Source organism: Eumetopias jubatus, unplaced genomic scaffold (genome assembly GCF_037043125.1).
Source record: "Eumetopias jubatus isolate StellerSeaLion01/CBP00866 unplaced genomic scaffold, mEumJub1_p1.0 scaffold_13, whole genome shotgun sequence".
Lineage (NCBI taxonomy): Eukaryota > Metazoa > Chordata > Mammalia > Carnivora > Otariidae > Eumetopias > Eumetopias jubatus.
In genome coordinates, this window is record NW_028274819.1 from 94,073,042 (window position 1) to 94,098,515 (window position 25,474).

Below are 25,474 nucleotides of genomic sequence, written 5' to 3' on the forward strand. Positions count from 1 at the left end.
TGAAGCCTCAGGCATGCACCCCTCCCATTTTCTTTCAACAGCTCCTAGACCAATAAAAGTAGAGCTTCACCGATGCAAGCATTTGAGGAGACAATCACTGCAGGGAGAAGTGCCAGGGTGAGGGGGAAAGAAGAGGAAGAGGGGATGTAGGAGGAGGCAGCACATAAATACTGGGAAGCGGAAGGTCCAGGCTGTTCTGCCTCCTGGGAAGAGCTCCCTCCTTCCTTCATCAGCAGCCTGAGATCCTTAAGAGAGCACAAGTCCCAGAGTCAGAACACCCACCCTGGAGTCTTTATTCTGCCATTCACTCCTCATGTGTCCCTTGACAAGTCACTTTGAGCTCTTGGAATCTTAGTCCCCACACTGGAAAATGGAGATATTCATAAAAATACCTGTGCTTTCCGACTCAAAAATATTTGTGAGAACCCCATAAAATTGTCATAGAAGCTACAAAGTACCATTGAGGCCTTAGCTAGTGTTCTCTACCTACAACTGCTCGGGAAAGAAGCCCAAGTGATGCAGCACCTTCCTCAGAGATGATTTTACTTCCTTATTCCTGAGGCTATAGATCAAGGGGTTCAGCATGGGGGTAACCAGGTTATTCAGGATCTGGACAGTTGCATCCAGCCAGGGGCTTGGGGTTGGCCTGAGGTAGATGAGGACCACTGGCATGTAGAAAAGCAAGATGGCAGTGAGGTGGGCACTGCAGGTGGAGAAGGCACGGTGCCGGCCCTCTGCGGAGCGGATCTGCAGGATGGAGCAGACAATGCAACTGTAGGAGGTGAGGATAAGAAGGAAGCAACTGAGGGGCATAAGGCCCACACTGATGAACCCCACCATCTCCAGGGCTGAGGTATCAGCACAAGCCAGCTTCAGCATCACCGGGATATCGCAGAAGAAATAGTCCACCTCATTGGGGCCACAGTAGGGCAACTGGAAGGTGAGAGCAGTTAGAAAGGTGGCCTGAATGCAACCAAAAAAGGAGGTCCCCACGGCCAGGATGGCATACAATCTGTGGCTCATGATCACCGTGTAGCGCAGAGGGTAACAGATGGCGACAAAGCGGTCATAGGCCATCACTGTGTACAGGAAGCACTCCGTACAGCCCAGGAAATGGTAGAAGAAGAGCTGGGACACGCAGCCTGCGTAGGAGATGACCCGGCTGTTCCCTGAGAGGTAGAAGAGCATCTTGGGGGAACTCACAGAAGGGAAAAGTATGTCACACACTGACAGTTGGCACAGGAAGAAGTACATGGGAGTGTGGAGCTGAGTGGAGGAGACAATGGCCAGGAGGATGAGCAGGTTCCCCATAAGAGTGAAGATGTAGAAGCCCAAAAACAAGACAAAGAGCATGCTCTCCAGGTCCTCGGTGTGTGGGATGCCCAGCAGGATAAATTCAGTCACTACTGAGAGATTCCTCATAGCTGTGGGAAAGTCAGACCTCAGGAAGGAACCCAAAACACCAAAGTCTGAACACCAACATCAAATTATCAGGCTTTTTGCTGATGAGCGCTTTGGCTCTGTTTTTAACAAGCAATACCAGCTTTCTTATGAACGGCAAGATGTATATAAAAACATCAGGTGATAAGAAATGCCAATTTCCATCCTACTGTAAAATGGAGATATTCATAAAAATGTTTTGTAGAAGCTGATGGTTGTCCTCTGTGACAAGATCACAAGTTTAGAGATATATTCAAAATATTCTCATGTTGAGAAATCTTTTTACTGCTGTTCAGTTCTCTCTTTTGTATTTACTCTCTTTAGGCATATTTGTATTTTGAACTCTCATGATTTCTTTGAGTAACAAACTTCCACTATTCATTTTCCTCTAGAAAAGTCAGGGGGAAAATTGTGTTAGAAGTCAGAGCACTTCATTTGAATCCTGGCTTTGCCACTTCTTGGCTAAACTAATTAAAACCATTCATACATCTATGATAGGCATGGTTTCATCAGCTACATAGTGAAAATCATAATTATTATAACAATAGTATCAACAATGAAAATATCCTGGCCTCTTAGTAAAGTTTATGACATGTCTGTGAGAGTATCTGGCAAAAGCATAAATCCTAATGAAAAGTGTTCCTTTATTTTATGTATGTTTAACTTACTCCTCTAAGTGCTTTCCCTTAAAGTGGGCATTCTGCAATTATTTGTAAATAAATGTTTGTTAAACAAATTACTGAATAGAATTCAATCATATCGTCTTCAGAGTACCTCCTTCCAGACTTATAAGATCTAATATCCCCATCTCTACTGGGAGATGTTGCTTTGACTCTTCTAGTGCTTTTAACTTTTTCTATATAGATGACAGGCAACCCTGAAATATTAAGCAAAAGAAATAGTAGCAATAGGAAAGCATCAATTTCATGTTACTGTGATGAAGAAATAGAGTGGCCCTTATAGCAGGAAGTCAAAGAACAGCTCGAACACCGCAAGAGCAGGGTATGGTACCTGGAAGACACACAGGCCTCTTCCTCCCATTTCACATTTAATAATACTACTACATAAACACAAGCATATATATACGTACGTACCATTTAATGAATATTTACTGTGTTCCAAGGACTGCGCTCAGCACTTTCCCAATATGATTCATTTGTTTTAAGTAAACCTATAAGAAGAAGCTACTACTATTATTTTCATCTACAAAACAGGAAACTGAAGCTTGGGAAAATTAAGCAAGTTGCCCCAGTTTACAAAGCTAATAGGTGACAGAGCTGAGACCCTGTTTCATTCCATTCAGAAGGCTTTGTACTCCTAATCATTAGGAAAACTGCCCTCAGCCTCTGCTTTCTAAGACAGCCTGTTCCACTGCTGGGCAATGACACTTTCTAGAAGGGTTCACATCATCATTTTATATCCAGATGGGAAGAGTCTTCTTGTCTTACTTCTTCCTGGTTATTTCCAGTCTTGACTTGATAGCGCACCTAGTTAATATCTAATTTAGTTTTAGAGATCAGACAACAGTCCTTTTCTATCCCTTTGACATGAGACCTTAAAATCAACCCCAACATAGGAGCTTTCAGGTCATAGAGTCACATTCAACATGGGGATTCCAATTATAAACTGTGGCAAGTAACACTGAAAAACATATCAAAGAGAATGACCAAGCCAAAATGAGTCACTCGTATACCACCCTACAACTGGGCAAAACTGAAGACAGCAAAGAGAAACAGACACATTCTGGGGGAGCACTGCTGCTGACAACCTGCTTCTTGTTACTATTTCTAGTCACACCTGAATAGTGTCTCCAAACCATGGAAATTTTTGTGGGCTCTAGATCACCTCTCCTTGATCAAAAAAGGTTCTCAGAGTCTGTGGTCCTTGCCTACGATCAGATATTATGTCATTCTGTAATCCTGTTCAATTTAAAAGTCTATTTCTGGAAAAAGAAGTTCCCACAAGTTCCCAGAAAAGCCCCTGTGCATGGACCTGCTTTAGAGAGCAGACGAGAAGCAGAGGCTAATAGTGAGAGACGAGCAGTAGCCTGGACACACTCACACAGTCCACCCCAGAACACAGTCACTTTTTCCAAAGTGTTGTAACAAGACCTCACCTTTACTGTCTCTGAGCAGAGCACAGAGTGCTCTAGCCAAAGGAGCTTCAATTCCCCTACTTATAAAGAACTGAGTGAGTCTCATAGGGTTTGTACAGTTAAGACTTGCACATACTCACTCTCCCTGGATTGCTTCCTTGGAAGTGTTCTCAGATTCCCTTAAGCCCTACTTGGGACACAGACATAGCTCTAAGGGAACAATTAGTTTTTCAACCTTATTTAACATCCAGCTACGAAATAATAGCAAAAAGAGCATCAGAAAGGGACTCTCTAAAACAGGAAATATCTGCTCCTTCAAGATCACTTACATGGTAGCATGAGCTCTAATTCTATCCTTTTTTTTTTTTTTGATTGCCTTATACACCTTCAAGTCTTTGCTTATGATATCATTTGTCAATTGCTTTTGAAGTTATCTATACATTCATGTGACTATATAGAGTTATCTCTAATAAACATCACTATTCAAGGCAGAAACCTATCAGTTAGTAATTATTTATTATGCATCTTTTATCATTATGTGTGCTTCAGGTCAGTACTCCTAAAGAGAAATATTTTTATACTGGACACATCCATAGCAGATGACCAGGATAGATAAAGGGGCTGGCTATAAACTTTTTCAAAATGACTGACAAAAATTATTGACTAGCTAACATTCAGTTAATCCATTGTAAGCATTTACCATGAGCTAAGTGCTATGCTAAATTTTAAATTCATGATTACATTTAATCTCCAATAGAAACCTTATAAAGTAGGTGATATTATTTGACAAAGAAACTGAAAAGTAGGGGTGGCTCAGTCCATTAAGCATCCGACTCTTGATTTTGACTCAGGTCATGATCTTGGGGTGGTGAGATTGAGCCCCACATTAGGCTTCGCATTCAGTGCGGAAACTGCTTAGGATTCTTGCCCTTTGTCCCTCCCCCCTCCCCTCTCTCTCTTTCAGATAAATAAATAAAAATTTTAAAAAGAAACTGAAAAGTAAGGGTGCCTGGGTGGCTCAGTTGTTAGGCGTCTGCCTTCGGCTCAGGTCCTGGTCCCGGGGTCCTGGGATCGAGCCCCACATCGGGCTCCCTGCTCGGCGGGAAGCCTGCCTCTCCCTCTCCCACTCCCCCTGCTTGTGTTCCCTCTCTCGCTGTGTCTCTCTCTGTCAAATAAATAAATAAATAAAATCTTTTAAAAAATTTTTAAAAAACTGTAAAGTAGATGAAATAGCTTGAGGAGTACACAGCTAGAATGACACTGAACTGAGTCTCTAATTACCAAGCCAATGCCTTTAAGCATTATGCTATGATGAATTCCAGAGATTTGAGTTTTGTACCCAAACAAAAACAGAGATATAATGTGGTCCTCAAGTGTTTGCAGGGCTGGTGGTCTTGATATGTGCCACTTCGTGTGATGACTCAGGAATCATGGCGGATGTGGTACAGACAGATTTATTTTCAGAGTAGAAAGGGTTTCATTATTTACAAATGTATGTAGATGAAATATGCAGGCTTATGAGATGGTTAGCTCCTTGTTACTGGAAATATCCAAGGTGTGGAGAGAATCATCTTGTAAGTATACCATTAAGAATATTCTCAATTTGGGGATGCCTGGGTGGCTTAGTCAGTTAGGCTGACTTTGGCTTAAGTCATGATCTCAGAGTCCTGGGATCAAGCCCCGCATCGGGCTCCCTGCTCGGCAGGGAGTCTACTTCTCCCTCTCCCTCTGCCGCTGCCCCCTGCTTGTGCTTATGCACGCTCTCTCTCTGTGTGTGTCATATAAATAAAATCTCTTTTCAAAAAAAAAGAATATTCTCAGTTTGAATGAGAAACTTGAATTAATGCTCTTACTAATTCTGAAAGTATTTGGTTTTATTTATACTGCAAAACTTTTCAATGAGGGGTGCCTGGGTGGCTCAGGTCATGATCCCAGCATCCTGGGATTAAGTACCTCATCAGGCTCCCTGTTCAGCCGGGAGTCTGCTTCTCCCTCTCCTTCTGCCCCTCCTCCTGTTTGTGTGCTCACTCTTTCTCTATCTCAAATAAATAAAATCTTAAAAAAAAAAAACAACTCTTCAATAATACCAACCTGACAAAATAAAAGTGGAACTTCTATTTAATGTTGATAATTCTACCAATCCCTATGCAAAAGAAATTACAACATGACCATAGTGGTTACAAAAGTAACTAATATAATACCAAGACTGTTGTGAAAACATTTTTTAAAAAAGGAGAAACATAGGTCATGGAGGGAGTCCAGGTGCTACTCAGACAGGGTCTCACCAGATGAGAGTGGCCTGTTAAGATGTCTTAGTGAATAGAACACAGTTTTTTATTTTATTTTATTTTTTAGACCACAGTTTTAATAGCTAACATTTCTTGTGCATTTGCTGTATGACAGAATTGTGTTGAGGGCCCTACCAGTATTATCTCTCTCAGTTCTCACTAGAAATCTATTATGCAAGTAGTATTATTCTCCCCATTTCTAGTAGGAAATTTGGGCTCAAAGGGTTTAAGCAATTTAATCAAGGTAATAAAGTTGGTTAATGGTAAAGCTGTATCTCAAATTCAGGATAATATGACCCTTCCTTTTGAGTTACAAAGAAAAATGTTCATAACTAATTCTGACTTACAAATACTCATTCATAACTAATATCACCTTACTTCTGTGATTGCTTCAGTTTTCTGGGGCACGTTTATGTCCTTTTAATTAATTCTCTCAAGAACGTTGTAAGGTGACCCTTATGAGACCCATTTTACGAATGAGGACGTTGGAACTCAGAGCAACTGTGACTTTCCTAAAGCTAGACAGTAGAAGAGTGCGGGCATTCCCAGGCTTATCCCTCTTTCCACTACATCATTCATGCTTCCAAAAATGACTCCATACAGACAGCAGCTGTCCCTGCATCAGAGAATTATTAGTAGACTCATTCTAGAGATTTCGAGGAGGGTTATGCATACCCTCATAGTCATTACTGTTTTTATTTGTATTAGGTGACAAGATTATGGCCTTCCACTGTGAGAGAGAGTGAGAGAGCAAAAGAGAGAAGCTTGTTCAGCTCATGTTGTTTTATAGGAATGAGTCCCAGAAAGTTCAGTAGATATTTCACAAGAGAACTGTCTCACTATGGTATATTTGCAGGGAAATTCGCCTTATATTGAAATCATCCTTGTTTTAATCAGAGAAAACCACCTGCCTTGTTTAAATACTTTTCCCTCTACTCCAGGAATTTAAGTAAGTCACTGGCATATTCCAGAAGCAACTGGTTTCTCAACGAATCATTCAGCAGAACTTTCTGATTATAAATAGCAGGCATTCTTGGTCCAGTGACAGGTGCTTTATTGTTTGTTGGCAGCACAGGGGTCTGGGGGGGAATGGCTAAGCAAAAATTTCCTCTCTTACTGCAAAAACTCTGGGGAAGAATTGGACTATGAGCCAAAATGGAAAAGAGCAGGATGATGGCTAGTTAAGGGGTGATAAATTTGTTAGGCTGCTATTTTTCCCTTTCCTTTTCTTTCCTTCTTTCTTTTTCTTCTTTTTTTCCTTTTTTCTTTCTTTCTTCTAGTGGGGAAGTGCTCAATTTCTTTGATTTCTTGACAACTTAATGGTTTCTATGAAAGAGATGTAATCCACCTAATGGAGGAGTTAAAGTAATAAATGTAGGAATAAAAGTCATATTTTCTACGTTTTTGGTGGCAGAAAGGTGGGAATGATAGAAATATCAGGGACTTGAACCCCTGGAACGCTCTTGAATGATTTGGTGTCCTCAGTCATAACCAATTCTTAAGTGATTTCTCATGTTTCTATCTGGTCCCCACTCCCATTATCAAAGCCTGTAAACTGATGGGATATGGTTCAGGCACCACAGCAGGCTAGACTACTGGAACGGCTCCTGGATCAGAGAAAGCAGACAGATACCAGCAGAGAGATCACTAATCTAGCAGTGCCTAAGATATAGCCCCGTCTGCTAAGCAAACTAGAGTATCCAATTTCCATGGCATAAGCAGACAAGTAGGTCAAGGTTCAGAAACAGTAAAACTTTTATTAAGCAACAGACATCCTAGAAGATGCAGTAGAGCATCCCTACAAATTATATATATATATATACACATACAGAGAGAGAGAGAAAGAAAACCCAAAGATGAAGAGAAAATCTTGAAAGAAGCCAGAGTGGGTGAAAACACCTTACCCATTAAAGAGAAGGAAGAAGGAGTGCCTGGGTGGCTCAGTCGTTAAGCGTCTGCCTTCGGCTCAGGTCATGATCCCGGGGTCCTGGGATCCAGCCCTGCATCGGGCTCCCTGCTCGGCAGGAAGCCTGCTTCTCCCTCTCCCACTCCCCCTGCTTGTGTTCCCTCTCTCGCTGTGTCTTTCTCTGTCAATTAAATAAATAAAATCTTTTAATAAATAAATAAATAAATAAATAAATAAAAGGAAGAAGAAGAAGAAAAGAAATAGAAGAAGGAGGAGGAGGAGGGGGGGAGGAGAAGGAGACGAACAGATTTCTTGTCAAAAACTATACAAGCAAGAAAGGAGCGGAGTGAAATTATTAAAATGCTTAAAGTATAGGATATACAATTCTTCCAGCAAAATTTTCCTTCCAAAGTGAAGAATGATGAACTTTCCCAAACAAAAATCAAAGGAACCCATTCCAGAACACCTGTCCTGTGAGAAAGGTTAAAAGGAATCCTTCAGGAAGAAAGAAAATGATATAGGTCAGAAATTCAGATCAACATAAAAAAGAAAGAGTGTTGGAGAGTAAATAAAGCGAAACAAATCTTTTCTCGTTCTTAACTGATTTAAAAGATAAATTTTAAAGCAGTAATAATAACAGAGCATTGGGAAATCATAATACATAGGTAAGAGAAAGGAATGTCAGCAATGCCACAATGGGTGGGTCGGAGAGAAAATTAGGAAAACTCTGTCATATAAGGTGCCTGCACTACACATAAAGTGGTTTAGTGCTATCTGAAGATGGACTTCAGGCTAGTTTCAAATGTATATTGCAAATGCTAGGGCAGCAATTAAACAAATTAAGAAATATAATTGATAGGTTAAGAGCGGAGATAAAAGGAAATCCCATAAAATGCTTAATTCAAACCAGAGAAGGCAAAATAAGATGGAGGAAAAAAGCAAATGCAACAAATAGTAAACAGTTAAACATGGTAGATATAAATCCAATTACGTTAATAATTGCTTTAAATATGAATAAGTACATCAGAGATTGTCAGAGCGGATTAATAAAAACAAAAACAAAAAAAGACCCAAGTATATGCTGTCTACAGGAAGCCTACTTTGAATATAAAGACATATGTAGGTTAAACGTAAAGGGACAGAGAAACATATGCCATGCTAATGCTAATCAAAAGAAAGCTGGAGTGACTATACTCATTTCAGACAAAGCAGATTTCAGAAGAAGGAAAACCATCAGAGATCTAGGTACTACATAATGATAAAAGGGTGAATTCTCCAAGAAGATCTAATAATCCTAAACATATTTACACCTAACAAGAGAACATCACAATACATGAGGCGAAAACCAATGAAGCCGAAAGGAGAATCAATGCATGGAGTTAGCTCATTGCATGAGGTTTTTCTTGGTTTTCTTCTGGTCAGTCAGATACTAGAAACACATGGCCTGTTTTTAAGGAAGCGACGGCTGAGCTGGGAGAAGAACAGCACATGCTAAATGATCCCCAGGGTGACCATGCGGGAACTGGGGAAGATGGGCACTAGGCTTTATTAGTAAGTCTGTGTGCAGCAGGGTCCCCTGCACTGGAGGTACTGGGATCAGTGTGATGGGAGAATCTGGAGGCAGTGTTATCTGCCATCTGCCTCCTGGCCAAATCTCTGCAGCCAGGAAATAGCTGCAGGGTGTGGACGACCAATGGGAGCTGAGCTGAGCTTCTCTCCTGGGCTCCTTGCCCGGAGCATCGGTTCCTGAAAGTACAGATGGTGCTTTCCATTTTCCGAAAACATGAGGCACCAGCCTTGAAAGTGGGCTTCAATAAATGTGCCAAAACATACTTGTTGATGATGAAGACCGACGCTTGTTTAAATGTGAGGAGTTTACAGTTGGCACAACATTTTATCGCATGAGCCCGAATGGAAATACAAAATCATGCTACTTTAAGACCATAGTTGGTTCTGCATTTTAAAGAAGACAAATGGAAGGTTGCTTTTGCTGCTGTTATTTTTTGTTTTGTTTTTTTGCTGTAGAAGTCCCCAAGCCCTAGCCTCGTCTGCAAGCTGAAGGTAAGAAGAAAAAGGGAAGGGACAATAAATGCAATAAAAAATGATCCGTATAGGGCGCCCGGGTGGCTTGGATAGTTGGGCGTCTGCCTTCGGCTCGGGTCATGATCCCAGATCCCTGGGATCGGACCTCGAGTCTGGCTCCCTGCTCCTTGGGGAGCCTACTTCTCCCTCTCCCTCTGCCATTCCCTCTGCTTATGCTCTCTGGCTCTCTCTCTCTGTCAAATAAATAGATATAATCATTTTTAAAAAATGATCCGTATAATCAATGTAAAGGGCCATCTCTTTGTGAGCACAGGATAGTTCTACAACTTGCATGGTCTTTAAGAAACTGTCTCTTGTCATAGCATGGATAGGACCTATCCAGAGGGCAGCCATGGATACAAGCCTAAAGACTGAGCCCTCAAACTTTAATGTGCATGTGAATTTCCTGGAGACCTTGTTAAAAGGCAGACTTTGTTTGATACATTAGTTCTTGGGGTTGCCTAAGACTGCATTTCTAGCAAGCGTCCCGGTGATGTCACAGCCCTATTTCACAGGTCACACTCAGCTATAAACAGACTCGGGAGAAAGTCCTGGGAAATCAGTCTCCACCATACAAGTCAGGCTAATTCCCCTAATGTTCAACAGAACTCAGGTCTAGGCCATTCTCTACCTGAGTGAACAGATACTGAGGTCCCGCTCAGAATTCTTAAGTATTCAAGATGAAAGTGATAACGGAGTTCTAGGGTAATCCCACTTTTACAGATAGGGACACTAAGCTCCCGGGGGGTTAAATCATTTGTCCATTATCATGTAACTATTTAAGTGTACTGTCAGGATTCTTTTTTTTTTTTATTTTTATTGTTATGTTAATCACCATACATTACATCATTAGTTTTTGATGCAGTGTTCCATGATTCATTGTTTGTTCATAACACCCAGTGCTCCACGCAGAACGTGCCCTCCTCAATACCCATCACCAGGCTAACCCATCCCCCACCCCCTCCCCTCTAGAACCCTCAGTTTGTTTTTCAGAGTCCATCATCTCTCATGGTTCGTCTATACTGTCAGGATTCTAACAGTGCTTTTCTGATCAGTGTCCTTTACTTGCCTCCAACAGAAGATACGGGGCAGGACACGGTGTGAACAGTGTAGGCATCGGCAAAGCTGGGAGGGACTATAAGGGATAATAAAACCAATGGCAGGTTTAAAATGTACAAAAGATCAGATACAAGAAAATGCAGTGTAGATATAATCATCTTAATATTAATACAATAGTATTTGGGGGGACATCAAACAGGTCATTTCCACTAGGATAGAGTACGTAGGACAAAGCTCAGAGACAATCATGGGGAGTTCCTTTCTTCCTCACGGGCTGAGTGATCCAGGCTCAGGTCTCAGGCGAAGCTGCCTTTAAACCCACTTTTTTTCATCCCACACCGTGGCCTGTCCCCGTGTCTTTATTACAGATCAGAGCCCGCTTAGAGGCCTCATGGGTTCAGGCCAGGACTGAAGATTTCACTATCACCTTCTCACTGAGATGTTAAACAATTCAGGAGAAACATCTGTCTCCAACAATGATGATTCAATCCAGTCCCTTAGGCAGTGAGAGGGAAGGCATGCTGTATTGGCTAGCACAATCCAAACAGAATCAACCAAGAAGGCCGCCAGCAGTGCCATCTCTCACAGTGGACCCCCTGGAGTCTCTCTCTTCGTGATCTTGAGGTTATATTGATCCCAGGATTGGCTTTCAACCTCCGCTCCAATTCTCCATCCTATCTTAGAATAGAAAATTGGATAGCTCACCTGTCTGGTCCTGATAAGTATGTAAGATCAAAGGGAATAGAGAAATATAATGCACAGCATTCTCTTATTCAGGCATCCCTAACATCAGTGCTGTACCCTTGAGTGTGGCGCGCACGCCACCTGTTTCTCATGTGGTCCCTCTGGAAAACCTGGGAGGAATGTTACTGCCTAAGAACGTTTGAAATCCCTCCAAGAAAGGGAACAGGTTCTGGGACCACTGATGCTGGGCTGAGGGTACATGCTGGGGAAGGTGGATCATCCTACCCAAGGGGAACCTGGAACAGAGAGGCAAGGTGGGATGTGCGCATCCTCCACTCTGACGGCAAGAAACTGAGAGGATCAGGGTAAAATACAAAAATAATACCACAGCAGAAGAGCATAAAGCAAAGAGCAGTAGCATGGGAGAGACACTTGTTTTTCTGGACAGTTTCCTCAGAGGCCAAAGATGGCGGGGTCCACGGATGACTTGGTGAAAACAATAGCAGCTTTCACAAGCTCTTGCACGATGGAGGCTGTTATGAGGAGAAAACAAGAATGAGGGCTGAAGAACTATGGTGAGAGTAAAGACTCTTCCCCCCAGACTCACCATACACCTGCCTGATCTGCTACCCTGGCTCCTGGCTCCTGTCTTTCTTCAACACCCCTGACTTCAGTCTTTTTACTGCCCAGAGTCCCTTTCATCTTCTCCGGCCCCGGAAATACTCAACAGCAGTGAGATAATACACCCCCCAGGAGTGAGAGCTCCTGTCCAACCCTATACTCAGCATAGTGCTGAGACAGTGAGGAGAACAAACGCCACTTCACGTCCTTCTCACAATTCACAGTCCCCACCTTCCCTCCTCACTCACCTCTCCTCTCCCCCAATTTAAGACCGCACCCTCATCCTACCAAGGAGGGGATTATCCGGGAGACCAGAAAAGGTCGGAACCAGGACGGTCAGGGGAGGGGGCTTTGAGAACTGCTCCCCAGTCACCTTCTAGCAGGCCTGGAGGCTCCGCGCCAGGGAAGATGGCTAGCTTCCTAAGGAAGGAAGGAGAGCGGGTCTTGGCGTTGAACTCCTACCTGCATGGATGTGAATCCAGGTTCTGGCCTTCTTTTCCAGAAGTTCCCACTCACCCTTCATCTGCTTAGCATTGGAATGCAGCCAGACCACTGCCAGGACTGTGGCCCAGCTTGAGGAATTTGCATCCTGTACAATAGACAAAGACTTCCCTGAAGCCTCCAAGTCGGAGCTGGAAGCCCCTCAAGGGGATGCAAACAGCTCCGCTCCCTCCTCACTCACTTTGGCCCAACCTGCTCCTAAATGTCATGACCTGTGTATAATGCCAGGCCCTGAATGTCAGGGCAATAATCCCCTGAGTCTTAAGGTAGAAAAGTCTTAAGTTTTCAAATCCAGCATAACCATCAGGACAGTGCTCAAAGCTCCTACAACAACCCCAGCAAGGATGACGAAGCTATGAGAAGAGAAACACGTGCATAATTGCTTTGTATTTTATAATGTATTTTCATTTGAATCTTTGCCAAACAAAACAAGAGGAATTATCAATAATGACATTTTTAAGAGAGAAAACTGATTCACACGAAAGTGAAATGATTTGCCCAAAGTTAGCCTTCTAACAAATGACACAGTTGGGACTGGAGGCCCAATATTCTGATTCGAGTCCTCCTGCTCATGTCACTTAAGAGAGAGTCTCTGCCACAGAACGGAAAACGGTCTCCCGTGAGTTTTCACCTATGGTCCCAACTTTAGTTTTTAGAGTCAACAGATCAAGAGAAATTGCTCTTTTATATCACGACCTTTAAACTTTGGAAACAGCTATCAAGTCTTCTCTGAGGAATCCTGTTTCAATCAAAATTCTCAATTCCTGGGATGCCTGGTGGCTCAGTTGGTTAAGCATCTGCCTTCGGCCCAGGTCATGATCCCAGGGTCCTCGGACAGAGCCCCACATCGGGCTCCCTGCTCAGCCGGGAAGCCTGCTTCTCCCTCTCCCACTCCCCCTGCTTGTGTTCCCTCTCTCGCTGTCTCTCTCTGTCAAATAAATAAATAAAATCTTCAAAAAAAAAAAATCTCAATTCCCAGGGCACCTGGCTGGCTCAGTAGATTAAGCATCTGCCTCTGGCTCAGGTCATGATCGCAGGGTACTGGGATCGAGCCCCACTTCGGGCTCCCTGCTCAGCAAGGTGTCTGCTTCTCCCTCTCCCTCTGCCCCATCCCACCCCCAGCTTGAGCTAGGGCACGCAAGCACGTGTGCGCTCTCTCTCTCTCTCTCCCCCCCAAATAAATAAATAAATAAATAAATAAATAAATAAATAAATCTTTTTAAAAATTCCCAATTCCTTTAATTTTTCTTTAAGAGGACTGTTCATGTCAAAGCAGTAAGAATCCCCATGCTTAATCTAGTCTAGAAACAAACATCAGAGTGGTTTTTAAAATATATCTCCTTAAAGAGTGTTAGGCTGAGCGAAATAAGTCAATCAGAGAAAGACATGTATCATATGACCTCACTGATATGAGGAATTCTTAATCTCAGGAAACAAACTGAGGGTTGCTGAAGGGGAAGGGGGTGGGAGGGGTGGGGTGTCTGGGTGATAGAAACTGGGGAGGGTATGTGCTATGGTGAGCGCTGTGAATTGTGCAAGACTGTTGAATCACAGACCTGTACCTCTGAAACAAATAATACATTACATGTTAAAAAAATATATATATCTCCTTAAATAGTCATATCTGGAGGTCAGTGTACTAATGAATTTCTATGACCACAGTCCAAAATATGTAACATGCACAGCTCTTCTGACAACCTGTTGCCTTCCACTGATCATGTATCACATCTACTGGTACCCCTGAAGTTGGCGGTTACCTCAAATCTCCATGTGCAACAGTTCTTAAGTCATTTTGCTTCTAATCTCTACTTATATAGTTGAGGATTTAGAACCAAAAACAGTATTTTGATTCCTATTAAGTTGTATATTTTTTTCACAAAATATTGCAAGTCTTTCATTGTTCAAGGTCTTTTGGGATCTCCATTTTCTCAATACTCCATCTCCCAGTTTTGGCAAATTTACAAACAGGAAAGCATGGGATCTGAATCTTCATTGAAAATATAAACCTCCAGAGAATTCAGAGCCAGGTGGCTCTAAGAATCTGTTTTAAGTTTCAGTGAAATGAATTTTAAATGAATGTGTTCTCAGTCCCTACACTCATCATCTAAAAAATTCAAATTCCTTACTGAAATTCAGGTACACCAGGGTTCCTGACTCCCTGGATTTATTGGCCCTTTTACCATTATCAAAGAAGGAAATGTTAATCTGACCTGTCATTGGTTTCCCAATGAAACCAAGTTAGAATGTCATGATTCTTGTATCTTCTTCCACTTGTTGATAAATTATCCTTTTAATTATTTGTTCTAGAATAGTATTTTTCAACAGATATATAATGCTAAACACACATATAATCTTAAATGTCCTAGTAGCCACATGTAAAAATATAAAAATAAACAGTTACAATTATTTTACTAATATGTTGTACTTAACCTAATATATTCAAAATATCATTTTAACATGTAATCAATACAAAAATAATTATTGAGAATATTTACATTCCTTTTTTTTTTACATTAAGTTTTCACACAAGTGAAATCAGCATGTGTTTCACAATTATAGCACATTTTAATTCACTTAAGAATTTGGCTTCTCATTTGCATTAGCCATATTTCAAGTGCTCAAGAGCCACATGACTAGTGGATACTGTAGTGGATGATGCAGTTACAGGGTCTCTGAGGTTTATTTAACTAACCTTTCACATTTTGAAAATTCAGAATGGCACCCATCTTTCAGGTTTTTGGCATTTTGTCCTTATTTAACAATTTCTCAATTAGAAGATTTGGTTAGTTGCCTTGAGATTGTGGAATGTAATCTGTCCTTGTCAGTGTACTCAAACACATTCGAAATAACTAGGTCATCCTTATTAATACTTCCCCTAACCTGACTTCAGTGAAATTTTGCTAATTTGTGGACCACATCCTTTGTTTTGAAGAGAAGCAATGTGGGTCCTGAAGACAGTTCTAGAATTTAATCCAGCTCTGCCACAGATTGGCTGGCTAACCTCAGACACATTATTATAGTTCTCTATAAACAACAACATGAATAGGGTTTACCTTACTTAATTATGGTGATGAATAAATAAGTAGATGTTAAGTGCTTAGCACAGTGTTTGGCATAGAGTAATTGCTCAAAAAATATTAGATGATGGGCAGGGAATATAAAGTGAGAGAGGATGCTTGCTTTCCCTTTGTCATCCATCAACTCCCACCAACTAGGTTATTAGTTCCTTGTTCTTCCTGCTCTAACATACCAAGAAAAACCTTCAACCTCCGTTTATTAGAAATTAATTTAGCTTATGGCCTCCTCTATTCTCCTTTCTCAGATAAATAATGATTCACCCATATCTCATTACTGACCCCAACCCCTCAAAAACATGCAGCCTCCTTTTTTCTTCTCTGACTCTTACCTTGACAGGGACTGCAGCCAGTAAGTCTTCCAAACTTTTACCTAGGATCCCAGCCAGATTTTCATCCAGATACCAGGAACCATCTGCATTCTGGAGGGAAATCAGCTGCACAAGATGATTATCTCCAAAGACTTTGGCGAAGAAAGAAAGAGAGGATGAGAAATTATGGAGCTACTGACCCCTTAGCATACCTGAGAAACACAGATCTGACTTCACAGACAGGCTATCGCAAGAGTGCAGAGTGAAGCAGATCCTACCATGACGCCTGCTTAGTCCTTCCTCTGTTTTCTCTGTGACAATGTAGGCCACCTGAGTGGAACACTAACTCTAGGGGAGCTGCACTTAAAAATTTAGCAGTAAGAAGCAATGTCCACGATAGCCAAACTGTGGAAAGAGCCCAGATGTCCATCGACAGATGAATGGATAAAGAAGATGTGGTATATATACACAATGGAATATTATGCAGCCATCAAAAGGAATGAGATCTTGCCATTTGCAATGACGTGGATGGAACTGCAGGGTGTTATGCTGAGTGAAATAAGTCAGTCAGAGAAAGACATGTATCATATGACCTCACTGATACGAGGAATTCTTAATCTCAGGAAACAAACTGAGGGTTGCTGGAGTGGTGGGGGGTGGGAGGGATGGGGTGGCCGGGGGATAGACATTGGGGAGGGTATGTGCTATGGTGAGCGCTGTGAATTGTGTAAGACTGTTGAATCACAGACCTGTACCTCTGAAACAAATAATACATTATATGTTAAAAAAAAAAAAGAAGATAGCAGGAGGGAAGAATGAAGGAGAGTAAGTCAGAGGGGGAGACGAACCATGAGAGACGATGGACTCTGAAAAACAAACTGAGGGTTCTAGAGGGGACGGGGGTGGGGGGATGGGTTAGCCTGGTGATGGGTATTAAAGAGGGCACGTTCTGCGTGGAGCACTGGGTGTTATGCACAAACAATGAATCATGGAACACCACATCAAAAACTAATGATGCAATGTATGGTGATTAACATAACATAATAAAAAAAGAGAAAAAAATTTAGCAATAAAAAATGATAATGCTGCTTAAAGTTTTATTCCTATTTAATGGGCCTGAAAACTTGACATATATTAAAGAATTCTAGACCAATACAGCTTGAATTTTAACTCTAAAAAATTTCAAAAGAAAGCACATGTAAAGGAGACACTTGGCAATGTACCTCAGAGAGTAGTCTAGTATCTAATCCCAGTGGCTTGACAAGTACTTAAAGACCACACAGAAAGTATCTCACATCTGGCCCTCCATCATATAGGATGATGTACTTAGAGCAACGTAGAAATTAGCACTCAAAAAAAACATAACTAGAAAAACAATTCTCCTCTAATGGGAAAAAAAGTCTAAGGCCCTGAATTTCAACAATCTACGTCTGAATCTCACTTTGGCTAACTCTGAAAACACAATAGTTATATAACCAAAAGGAATCTCGGCTTTCTCTGTAAATTGGAGCCAATAATGCCTAAAGCATGAGGAAGAATGCAAAGTACCTACAAGACCCTTTGTTGGCTCCCTATAAGAAGTAGTTGCTAGGGGATGGAGCAAGACTGCGGAGGAGTAGACCTGGATTTCGTCTGGTCCCAGGAATTCAGCTGAATAGGGATCAAAACATTCTGAACACCTACAAACTCAACAGGAGATCGAAGAAAAGAATAGCAACAACTCTGAACAGTAAAGCGACCACTTACTGGAAGGTAGGACGTGCGGAGAAGTGAATCCGAGGCGATATTCGGGAGGATAGATGGCGGGGGAGGGGGTCTCTGTCAGCCACTTCTGGCAAGTGCTAGAGCCGCGGAGCACAAAATCAGAACTTTTAGAAGCCGGCTCCGCTGAGGGACGTCACTCCAGTGGCTAAGTGGGGGGGATGGAACCCTCCCAGGACAGTGTGGTCTCAGGACCCTCGGGGTCACAGAAAGACCGGGGGTGCCTGAGTGCGGCAGAGCTCCCAGGTATCGAAGCGGGGAAGCCGGCTGCAGAGATGGAGCCGAGGCATGGGCTCTCAGCTCGGGGTGGCCATAAACCATGATCAGCGACACAGTTGGGCCACTGCTCCTCCAGCAGGGACCCAACAAGAGGCAGATCTGGGGACACTCCCCTTCCTCCCCTGGGAGGAGCAGAGCAGGAGTGCACGGCAGGGATCTGCTGGGTTTGGAGACTCCACACGGGGTCGGGTGCCAGAGAGAGAAACGCTAGGTCACAGGCCGGGTGAGCACGGAATGCAGCCGGAGACCAGGGAGATGGGAGTGATTGACTGCTTTTCTCTGGGGGCGCACTGAGGAGCGGGGCCCCGAGTTCTCAGCTCCTCCGGGATGGAGATTGGGAGGCCACCATTTTCACTCTCTCCTCCAAAGCTGTACCAGAGCTTGCAGGGAACAAAAGCTCCCGAGAGCAAACTGGAGCAGATTACTTAGCCCGGACTCACAAGGGCAGGGCAATTCCACCTCCAGCAAAGACATTTGGGAACCACGGCAACAGGCCCCTCCCCCAGAAGATCAGCGAGAACAGCCAGCAAGCCAAGACCAAGTTTACCGATCAAGGAGAACGGGAGAACTCGAGCGCTAGGGGAATACTGCACATAGAATTCATGGCTTTTTTTCCATGATTCTTTAGTCTTTCAATGTTAATTTTTTTAACTGTCTTTTTTTTAATTGTTTTTTCCCTTTTTTAACCAATATCTTATCAATCCCTTTTTTAAAAAGTCTTTTTTATTTATCTTTTTTAGATCATATTCTATCCCTTCATAGTAGTTACCCTTATTTTTGGTAAATATACATATAAGTTGTTCTCTCTAAAATTTTTGGGATACAGTTTCTTCTAACAGATCAAAATATACCCTAAATCTCTAGTGTATGGCTTTGTTCTACTCTCCCGCCTGATCACATTCTCTCCCTTTTTTTTTCTTTTTAAATCCTCTTCTTTCTTTTTTCAATCAACTTCTTATCTTATCAATTCCTTTTATAAAATCTTTTATAATTTTCATCTTTACAGTCATAGTCCAACCCTTCATCATATTAACCCTTATTTTTGTACATATATGTTTTTTTTCTGTAAAATTTTGGGAGGCACTTTATTCTAACAGACCAAAATAAGCCCAAAATCTAGTGTATGGCACTGATCTATGCACCAGCCTGATCATATTTGATCATATTCTGTTTTTTGTTTTGTTTTGTTTTATTTTTGTTTGTTTTTATCTTTTTCTTTTCTTTTTTCTTCTTTCCCTTTCTTTCCCCCGGTTTCAGGTCTTTTCTGATTTGTTTATAGAGTATATATTCTGGGGACGTTGTTACCCTGTTAGTATTTTGTTCTCTCATTCTACTATTCTCCTCTGGACAAAATGAAGGAGGAAAAAAATCACCTCAACAAAAAGAACAAGAGGCAGTACCGACTTCCAGGGACCTAATCAATATGGACATTAGTAAGATGTCGGAACTAGAGTTCAGAATGATGATTTTAAAGATACTAGCTGAGCATGAAAAAAGCATGAAAGTTATGAGAGAAATCCTTTCTGGAGAAATAAAAGAACTAAAATCTAACCAAGTCGAAATCAAAAAGGCTATTAATGAGGTGCAATAAAAAATGGAGGCTCTAAGTGCTAGAATAAATGAGGCAGAAGAGAGAATTAGTGATATAGAAGATCAAATGATAGAAAATAAAGAAGCTGAGAAAAAGAGACATAAACAACTACTGGATCACGAGGGCAGAATTCCAGAGATAAGTGATACCGTAAGATGAAACAACATTAGAATAATTGGAATCCCAGAAGAGGAAGAGAGAGAGGGGCAGAAGGTATATTGGAGCAAATAATAGCAGAGAACTTCCCTAATGTGGGGAAGGAAACAGGCATCAAAATCCAGGAGGCACAGAGAACCCCTCCCAAAATCAATAAAAATAGGTCAACACCCCGACATCTAATAGTAAAACTTACGAGTCTCAGAGACAAAGAGAAAATCCTGAAAGCAGCTCGGGAGAAGAGATCTGTAAGCTACAATGGTGGAAACAAGATTGGCAACAGACCTATCCACAGAGACCTGACAGGCCAGAAAACACTGGCATGATATATTCAGAGCACTACTGAGAAAAATATGCAGCCAAGAATATTATATCCAGCTAGGCTGTCATTGAAAATAGGAGGAGAGATAAAAACCCTCCAGGACAAACAAAAACTAAAGGAATTTGCAAACATGAAACCAGCCCTCCAAGAAATATTGAAAGAGGTCCTCTAGGCAAAGAGAGAGCCTAAAAGCAGCACAGACCAGAAAGGAACACAGACAATATACAGTCACAGTCACCTTACAGGCAATACAATGGCACTAAATTCATACCTTTCAATAGTTACCCTGAAGGTAAATGGGTTCAATGCCCCAATCGAAAGACACAGGCTATCAGATTGGATTAAAAGACAAGACCCATCGATATGCTGTCTGCAAGAGACTCATTTTAGACCCAAAGACACCTCCAGATTGAAAGTGAGGGGGTGGAAAACCATTTACCATGCTAATGGACACCAAAAGAAAGCTGGGGTGGCAATCCTTATATCAGACAAATTAGATTTTAAACCAAATCCTGTAATAAGAGATGAGGAAGGACACAATCTCCCACTTAAAAGGTCTATCCAACAAGAAGATCTAACAATTGTAAATATCTATGCCCCTCACATGGGAGCAGTCAATTATATAAACCAATTAATAACAAAAGCAAAGAAACACATTGACAATAAGACAGTAATAGTGGGGGGCTTTAACACCCCATTCACTGAAATGGACAGATCATCTAAGCAAAAGATCAACAAAGAAATAAAGACTTTAAATGACACACTGGACGAAATGGACTTCATAGATATATTCAGAACATTCCATCCCAAAGCAACAGAATACACATTCTTCTCTAGTGCCCATGGAACATTCTCCAGGATAGATCACATCCTAGGTCACAAATCAGGTCTCAACCGGTACCAAAAGATTGGGATCATTCCCTGCATATTTTCAGACCACAATGCTTTGAAACTAGAACTCAATCACAAGAGGAAAGTCAGAAAGAACTCAAATACATGGAGGCTAAAGAGCATCCTACTAAAGAATGAATGGGTCAACCAGGAAATTAAAGAATAAAAAAAAGTCATGGAAACCAATGAAAATGAAAACACAACTCTTCAATATCTTTGGGATGCAGCAAAGGCAGTCCTAAGAGGAAAGTATATAGCAATACAAGCCTTTCTCAAGAAACAAGAAAGGTCTCAAATACACAACCTAACCCTACACCTAAAGCAGCTGGAGAAAAAGCAGCAAATAAAGCCTAAACCCAGCAGGAGAAGAGAAATAATGAAGATCAGAGCAGAAATCAATGAAATGGAAACCAAAGGAAAAGTAGAACAGATCAATGAAACTAGGAGTTGCTTCTTTGAAAGAATTAACAAGATTGATAAAGCCCTGGCCAGACTTATCCAAAAGAAAAGAGAAAGGACCCAAATCAACAAAATCATGAATGAAAGAGGAGAGATCACAACCAACACCAAAGAAATACAAACAATTATAAGAACATATTATGAGCAACTACATGTCAGCAAATTAGATAACCTGGAAGAAATGGATGAATTTCTAGAGATGTATCAACTACCAAAACTGAATCTGGAAGAAATAGAAAACCTGAACAGACCTATAGCCACTAAGGAAATTGAAGCAGTCATCAAAATTCTCCCAACAAACAAAAGCCCAGGGCCAGATGGCTTCCCAGGGGAAATATACCAAACATTTAAAGAAGAATTTATACCTATTCTTCTGAAACTGTTCCAAAAAAATAGAAATGGAAGGAAAACTTCCAATCTCGTTTTATGAGGCCACCATTACCTTGATCCCCGAACCAGACAAAGACCCCATCAAAAAGGAGAAATGCAGACCAATATGCTTGATGAACATGGATCCAAAAATTCTCACCAAAATACTAGCCAATAGGATCCAACAGTACATTAAAAGGATTATTCACCACGACCAAGTGGGATTTATCCCTGGGCTGCAAGGTTGGTTCAACATCTGCAAATCACTCAATGTGATACAATACATTAAAAAAAGAAAGAACAAGAACCATATGATCCTCTCAAGAGATGCAGAAAAAGCATTTGACAAAGTACAACATCCTTTCTTGATCAAAACTCTCCAGAGTATACGCATAGAGGGTACCTACCTCAATATCATAAAAGCCATCTATGAAAAACCTACAGCGAATATCATTCTCAATGGGGAAAAACTGAGAGCTTTCCCCCTGAGGTCAGGAACACGACAGGGATGTCCACTATCACCACTGCTATTCAACATAGTTTTAGAAGTCCTAGCCACAGCAATCAGACAACAAAAAGAAATCAAAGGCATCCAAATCGGCAAAGAGGAAGTCAAACTCTCACTCTTTGCAGATGATATGATACTTTATGTGGAAAACCCAAAAGACTCCACCCCACAACTGCTAGAACTCATACAGGAATTCAATAAAGTGGCAGGGTATAAAATCAGTGCACAGAAATCAGTGGCATTCCTATACACCAACAAGACAGAAGAGAGAGAAATTAAGGAGTTGATCCCATTTACAATTGCACCCAAAACCATAAGATATCTAGGAATAAATCTAACCAAAGAGGCAAAGGTTCTGTACTCAGAAAACTATAAAAGACTCATGAAGGAAATTGAGGAAGACACAAAGAAATGGAAAAACGTTCCATGCTCATGGATTGGAAGAACAAATATTGTGAAGATGTCAATGCTACCTAGAGCAATCTACACATTCAATGCAATCCCTATCAAAATACCATCTACTTTTTTCAAAGAAATGGAACAAATAATCCTAAAATTTGGATGGAATCAGAAAAGACCCTGAAGAGCCAGAGGAATGTCGAAAAAGAAAAGCAAAACTGGCGGCATCACAATTCCGGACTTCCAGCTCTATTACAAAGCTGTCATCCTCAAGACAGTATGGTACTGGCACAAAAACAGACACATAGATCAATGGAACAGAATCGAGAGCCCAGAAATGGACCCTCAACTCTATGGTCAACTAATCTTCAACAAAGCAGGAAAGAATGTCCAGTGGAAAAAAGACATCTCTTCAACAAATGGTGTTGGGAAAATTGGACAGCCACATGCAGAAGCATGAAACTGGACCATTTCCTTATTCCACACACAAAAATAGACTCAAAATGGTTGAAAGACCTCAATGTGAGACAGGAGTCCATCAAAATCCTAAAGGAGAACACAGGCAACAACTTCTTCGACCTCAGCCGCAGCAACTTCTTCCTAGAAACATCGCCAAAGGCAAGGGAAGCAAGGGCAAAAATGAACTATTGGGACCTTTTCAAGATAAAAAGCTTTTGCACAGCAAAAGAAACAGTCAACAAAACCGAAAGACAACCAACAGAATAGAAGATATTTGCAAATGACATATCAGATAAAGGGCTAGTATCCAAAATCTATAAAGAACTTCTTAAACTCAACACCCAAAGAACAAATGATCTAATCAAGAAATGGCAGAAGACATGAACAGACACTTTTCCAAAGAAGACATCCAAATGGCCAACAGACACATGAAGAAGTGCTCAACATTGCTCAGCATCAGGGAAATCCAAATCGAAACCTCAATGAAATATTATCTCACACCAGTCAGAATGGCTAAAATTAACAAGTCAGGAAACGACAGATGTTGGCTGGGATGTGGAGAAAGGGGAACCCTCCTACACTCTTGGTGGGAATGCAAGCTGGTGCAGCCACCCTGGAAGACAGTAAGGAGGTTCCTCAAAACATTGAAAATAAAGCTACCATATGATCCAGCAATTGCACTACTGGGTATTTACCCCAAAGATACAAATGTAGGGATCCGAAGGGGTATGTGCACCCCGATGCTTACAGCAGCAATGTCCACAATAGCCAAACTGTGGAAAGAGCCAAGATGTCCATCGACAGATGAATGGATAAAGAAGAAGCGGTATATATATATATATATATATATATATATATATATATATATATATATAAAATGGAATATTATGCAGCCATCAAAAGGAATGAAATCTTGCCATTTGCAATGACGTGGATGGAACTGGAAGGTATTATGCTGAGCGAAATAAGTCAATCAGAGAAAGACATGTATCATATGACCTCACTGATATGAGGAATTCTTTAATCTCAGAAAACAAACTGAGGGTTGCTGGAGTGGTGGGGGGTGGGAGGGATGGGGTGGCGGGGTGACAGATATTGGGGAGGGTATGTGCTATGGTGAGTGCTGTGAATTGTGTAAGACTGTTGAATCACAGACCTGTACCTCTGAAACAAATAATACATTATATGTTAAAAAAAAAAGAATAAGAAGAAGATAGCAGGAGGGGAAGAATGAAGGGGGGGAAATCGGAGGGGGAGATGAACCATGAGAGACTATGGACTCTGAAAAACTAAGGGTTCTAGAGGGGAGGGGGTGGGGTGATGGGTTAGCCTGGTGGTGGGTATTAAAGAGGGCATGTTCTGCATGGAGCACTGGGTGTTATACTCAAACAATGAATCATGGAACACTACACCAAAAACTAATGATGTAATGTATGGTGATTAACATAACAATAAAAGAATTTAAAGGGGGAAAAAAAAAAGAAGCAGTTGCTAATTAGTTCACAAGAACCAGAAGGTTAACACTCCTGGGTAATTTTTCTCTCTACTCCGGTAAGAGGATTCGTAAGAGAGAAAGGTTGAAGCTGGAATATTCTAAGTTGGGAAGGCCTAGGGAACTAACAAAAAGCGAGAAGCTACTCTGTGACTAACGTTAAGAATTTTCTCATGATAACCCTGTAAGGTGAGTAGTTGTGCAGCTGAGGGAGCTAAGCCTCTGGAAAGTGACTTAATTTACCTAAAACCCCACAGTAATTGGGAAGACAGAGATCTGACTCCACCTGAGACCTTGAAGCCCTCTCTTTAACTAGCAACCTAAAGAGAATGAATAAGTAGAGGGTAAATGGCGAATAAGATGTTTAAACGATTAAACAACTGTATACCACAAACTCTTGCTACAAAGATCGGAGACTAGAAAGAAGTTGCCTTTAAGCCCATTTTAGTCGAAAAGGTACTTCTTGGTGCCAAATGTACTTTGACTCAATTTGTCATGTATATGAGAAGCCCAGCTGTTTGGAACACAAGGTAATGACCAAGAATACCCTTTGGTGACAGAACAGAAGTCATTAGCCAGCATCGGGAAGATCTGTTTTCAAACCCAACTTGTAAAAGGCTGACCAGTGCAGCAGGTGGCCCAAACAGGGTGGCAGCAGAGTTCCGCAGAGGGAGGCCCCCAGCCTGCTGAGATAGCAACGTTTAACCAGGGCTTGACCCAGACTCTG

General features: G+C 41.5%; 2 protein-coding genes across 4 annotated transcripts in view; both read right to left on the reverse strand.

Moving 5' to 3' along the window:
• Positions 1-486: 486 nt before the first annotated feature.
• LOC114226071 (olfactory receptor 10D1B) lies at positions 487-1,422 on the reverse strand. Its single transcript, XM_028125971.2, has one exon. It carries the CDS (start codon positions 1,420-1,422, stop codon positions 487-489), a length of 936 nt encoding a protein of 311 aa, XP_027981772.1.
• A 9,586-nt stretch (positions 1,423-11,008) lies between these two features.
• VWA5A (von Willebrand factor A domain containing 5A) overlaps positions 11,009-25,474 on the reverse strand; it is a 36,889-nt gene continuing 22,423 nt past the window's right edge. For all 3 annotated transcript variants that reach the window (XM_028125984.2, XM_028125983.2, XM_028125985.2), the window contains 3 exons: positions 16,083-16,213; positions 12,638-12,764; positions 11,009-12,087 (listed from right to left, as the gene is read on the reverse strand). In XM_028125984.2, coding sequence (XP_027981785.1) covers positions 12,008-12,087; positions 12,638-12,764; positions 16,083-16,213 — 338 coding nt within the window. In that variant the 3' untranslated portion in view covers positions 11,009-12,007. The remainder of the gene's footprint in view (positions 12,088-12,637; positions 12,765-16,082; positions 16,214-25,474) is intronic.

Coding starts and splice junctions, on each gene's coding strand:
- LOC114226071 (XM_028125971.2), bottom strand. CDS start 1,422: ATGAGGAATCTCTCAGTAGTGACTGAATTTATCCTGCTGGGCATCCCA.